The 4,637-nt window shown below is 41.5% G+C and overlaps 1 protein-coding gene across 1 annotated transcript in view; it reads left to right on the top strand.

Annotated features, from left to right (window-relative positions):
• UTP4 (UTP4, small subunit processome component) overlaps positions 1 to 4,637 on the top strand; it is a 47,769-nt gene that overhangs the window by 30,374 nt on the left and 12,758 nt on the right. Inside the window, exons 9-12 of the mRNA XM_012806142.1 lie at positions 195 to 259; positions 1,672 to 1,794; positions 2,243 to 2,432; positions 2,547 to 2,579. Of these exons, the coding sequence (XP_012661596.1) occupies positions 195 to 259; positions 1,672 to 1,794; positions 2,243 to 2,432; positions 2,547 to 2,579 (411 nt within the window). The remainder of the gene's footprint in view (positions 1 to 194; positions 260 to 1,671; positions 1,795 to 2,242; positions 2,433 to 2,546; positions 2,580 to 4,637) is intronic.

Here is a 4,637-nt window from a genome sequence, read left to right as displayed (position 1 = left end):
ATTTTTTGGTTGCAGCCGTCATTGTTGTTTGGCGGGTCCGGGCTGGGGATTCGAACCCGCCACCTTAGGTGTACGTGGCTGACGCCCCAGCCGGTTGAGCTATAGGCGCTGAGCCAGAAGTACCTTTTTGATGAAAAAATGTGCTAATAATCTTTCTACAGTAAGAAAAAAATTAGTAAAATTTCTTGTTTCAGGCAAGAATGGGGATACCCTTCCACTCTCTAAAAATGCAGATCATTTACTGCACCTCAAGACAAAGGTAAGGAAGTTTCATTGTGTGCTCAGGCTCTGAAATCCAGAACATTTTTCCCATTCTGAATTTTGAGGGATACTTAGTTCACATCATAAACTGTACAAATTCTAAAACTATCTGAATGAAGGACTGTATCACCAGAATCTTATTTCCTGTCATTATAAATTAGAGATTCAGAATTTATTACAAATGCATAAAGGAAATTGGTATTTCTTCTTTTGATAGATATTATTATGAAAATCACACAATTTAAAAAACTCAAATGGTACAAAAGGGTATAAATGAAAAATGAATCTCTTCACCCTTTTTGGGGGCGGGGCGAGCGGGGAAGAGACAGAGTCTCACTATATCGCCCTTGGTAGAGTGCCGTGGTGTCCCACAGCTCACAGCAACCTCCCAACTCCTGGGCTTAGGTGATTCTCTTGCCTCAGCCTCCAGAGTAGCTGGGACTACAGGCACCCGCCACAATGCCTGGCTATTTTCTTGTTGCAGTTTGCCTGGGGCTGGATTTGAACCCACTACCCTTGGTATATGGAACTGGCACCCTACCCACTGAGCTACAGATGCTGCCCCTCCTCACCCTTTACCCACTCCTCTATTCTATTCCCTCCAGAGATAATTTTTATGTTAATAATTTACTGACTGCTATGATCTTCCTTTAAAAAAATTTTTAAGGTCAAGAGAGGTAGCTCACGCCTGTAATCCCAGCACTCTGGGAGGCTGAGGTGGGTGGATGTCTGAGCTCAGGAGTTCGAGACCAGCCTGAGCAAGATTGAGACCCCATCTCTAAAAATAGCCTGGCATTGAGGCAGGCATGAGACAAGAGAATTGCTTGAGCCCCAGAGTTTGAGGTTGCTGTCAACTTTGATGCCATGACACTCTACCAAGGGTGACAAAGTGACACTGTCTCGAAAATAACTTCTTTTTTATGATGATTCATGAAAAAGCTTTTTTTGCTTTAATTATGCAAGTATTTGTGAATGCAGTCTTCAATAACAATATTGATTATTTATGAGGTCTGTGGCTCAAGGAGTAGGGTGCTGGCCTCATATACCGGGTATGGCGGGTTCCAGCCCAGCCCCGGCCAAAAACTACCAAAAAAAAAAGTGCTATGTACCTCATTGCTGAATCTCACTATGGTCACCTTCAAAGGTGAAAGAAGCTATGCACTGATGGCCATGCCTAGTCCACCTTCAGAGAGATTTTGGAACTCTTTTTCTGGAATGACCATCAGAGCTGTCATCATATGGCACACAGAAACACCAGTTGTAGTGTAATTGTTGTGGCACACACCATGAGTGTTGGGGGGTTTTGTAGGTACTTGTGGGTATGTTCAGAGTGGTAAGAGCTTGAGTCACAGTGAGCTTCATCATATGAAGTTTTACTTGAACATTCATCTTGATTCCTAATATCACCAGGGTCCTGAGAACATTATTTGTAGCTGTATTTCCCCATGTGGAAGTTGGATAGCCTATTCTACAGCTTCTCGGTTTTTTCTCTGTCGGTTGAATTATGACCAAGACAACATAAGCCTCAAAAGAGTAAGTGATAGCCCAATGTCTTTTTACATAAGAAACTTCCTAAATGTGTGATTGATTTTTTGTGTGTGAAGTGGAAATGAACCGGATGTGAATCCTTACTTAGTGGAAAGCTATTTGGAGACAGCTGTTGCAAAACAGTCTTTTATTTCCATTTTGAATTGATTAGCATAATCAATTTGGAGGGGAGGGGTAAGGGAATGCCCTAGAGGCAGTAAAGCTTAGGCTTTTCTGCGTAGTGGTTTCATATGTGACTTGGTCATTTCCATGATAGAGAATTGAGGATTTACTAAAGAGATGAAAAGGAGCATGCTGGTATTCCATGCCCTGGGTCATTTGGCTTGCTTAGAGACGGAAGCATTAACGTTGTTTGAGCCTGGCAGGGATTATTTATGATGGGTTGTAGTCTCCCTTCTCTCTTACGAGCTTACTGTTTGTTGTTCCACCAAAGGTTTCCAAAATGCCAGCGTTCCTTCACTCTGCCCTTCATATTTTGTTTTCTGAAGATTCAGCAAAGCTCTTTGTGGCATCAAATCAAGGGTCTCTCCATGTCATGCAGCTGTTGGAAGGAAGCTTCAAGCACCTACATACTTTCCAGCCTCCGTCAGGTGGGAATTTGGTAACTGGGCACAGGGAGAGTTGTCTGTGTCTAAGATGAGACTTTTCCCATTTTAAACCTTAGCATGGGTGGTGGGGGTTCCCTCATGTTCTTCCCACTCTGGAAATAGACTCACTCTCATGTTTGCAATTTGAAGTAGGAGGACATATCTGGCAGATGAAGACACTAGATGAGATCTGAAATGTTCCTCACACCTACTCTTTTCTCACTGGGTTTTTGATTCCTTATTTGGGGCCAGAGAAGTTTCATCATCCTTCTTAGAGTTTTGTTAGCAAAACAAGAAGAAAGTTAAAGTCATCTGTAATCCTGCCACCCAGAAATACCTGCCATTAGTACTTTGGTATTTTCCAGTATGTGTTGGGATGGATTTTGTGGGCATGTTACTTTTTTGGCTATTTGTTTATATAAAGTTGAAAGAGTCTTTATACACAACAGCTTCTTATTTACATTAAAAAGTTTTTTTCATGGGCCAACCTACGCCGTCATATGTTAATACATACCATTTCCTTACCTATGTTCATTTAATGTTCTTGACTCTTTTTCAGTGTTCTTTGAGAGCATGAGTGTGTGTGAGTATGGCTGTGTGTAGCTGAGTTAACTGATGAGGACTTACTTAGATTTAGTATCCAGTTTAAGAACTACTTAAGTTGGCCTCTCTGCCTACTTGCTGTGGCATTGGGATCTGATCACTGTCCTTGGCAAATGTATCTTGCTTTGTAAAGCTACATCTTGTTCTATAGGCCTGTCTTTCTCTTCCTCAATAACCTTTGTTTCACATTTGCCTTTAAAAGAAACAGTTCTTAGGATACTTCCTGTGGGCCCTTCTGTCTCTCCCTGGATTTTATTTGCTTTCCTGTCATTTAGACTCCATCAATCTGGAAACTCCTTTAACTTTAGCTGTCACTGTTCATAAGGTGTTCCAAAAGCATAAAGAAGAATCCCACAAGTTAGGGGTCAGATAAATTAAACTGACTATTTATTTATTTGTTGTTGTTGTTGTTGTTGTTGTTGCAGCTTGGCCAGGGCCGGGCTCAAACCCGCCACTCTCAGTATATGGGGCTGGTGCCCTACCCACTGAGCCACAGGTGTCGCCCAAACTGACAGTATTTAAAATGAGTACCTATAAATGTTTTTGTTTAGACTGTTTGTCCTATGTTTAGTACTTGTTAAAATTCAGCTCTGCGTTATGGATTTGACATTATTTCTTCCTCTTTTCTTATCTTGCTTCCCCTTGAAGTCAATCAAGCTGGTCTCTTCAGAGCCTTCAAATCTGCATATTCCATTCCTTTCCACTTAGCTCACATTGTCCTCCATCCTTTTCTACCTATCTCCACCCATCCTTTAGCAGCCTTTCATTGTTTGGGGGCGTCATATGCAGCACTTATTTTGGCATATAGCATCACCGTCCAATTTCTATCCCACACTAGGCTGATTTAAAGTCCCTAGATGATAAAAATGGTTCCTATGTGCCCATTTTCCATTAGTGCTGAGTATATAGCAGGCACCTAGTAAAGCTTCAAGTCTGTTCAGTCTGTTCAACTTGCTGGTTTGATTAAAAACCATTTAGGACAGATATGCTAAACTACCCTGATCTAATCAGCTTACATTAGATGTATTGAAATATCACCAAGTACCCCATGCATATGTACTATTTTAGTCAGTTTATAAAAATAAAATTTAAAAATTTTGGTAAGAAAAGTCTTTGAAATAATTAGTTTTAGGTATAGATTTTTAGGGGTAGATGCTGCTCTAAGTTTCCATTACCCTGGTGGGCACTGTCTCATTCTGGCCTGAGCAAGTAATACCTTTGAATGTTTTGTCTTATTTTGTTTTGTTTGAGACAGTCTTACTCTGTTAACCAGGCTGGAGTGCCATGGCATCAGCCTAACTCACAGCAGCCTCAAACTTTTGGGTTCAAGTCATCCTCCTGACCCTCCTCAAGGGAGCCTCAGCCTCCTGAGAAGCTGGAACTACAGATGCCCTCAGCTCACAACTAATTGTTCTGTTTTTTAGTAGAGACAAGGTCTCACTTGCTCAGGCTGGTCTCAAACTCCTGAACTCAAGTGATCTTCCAGGTGTAAACCATTGTACCGAGCTAATACCTTCAGTTTTATCTCTGGATTCTCTTTACATAAAAGGTGGCTAATTAAATGAAAAAGAAAGACAGGTTGGCTCGGCGCCTATAGCTCAACCGGCTAAGGCGCTAGCCACGTACACCTAAGGTGGC

This window comes from Otolemur garnettii, unplaced genomic scaffold (genome assembly GCF_000181295.1).
Source record: "Otolemur garnettii isolate 467f Iridium unplaced genomic scaffold, OtoGar3 scaffold00047, whole genome shotgun sequence".
NCBI classification, from domain to species: domain Eukaryota; kingdom Metazoa; phylum Chordata; class Mammalia; order Primates; family Galagidae; genus Otolemur; species Otolemur garnettii.
The sequence above is the reverse complement of the archived record's forward strand: the minus strand, read 5'-3'. Positions and strand labels throughout refer to the sequence as shown.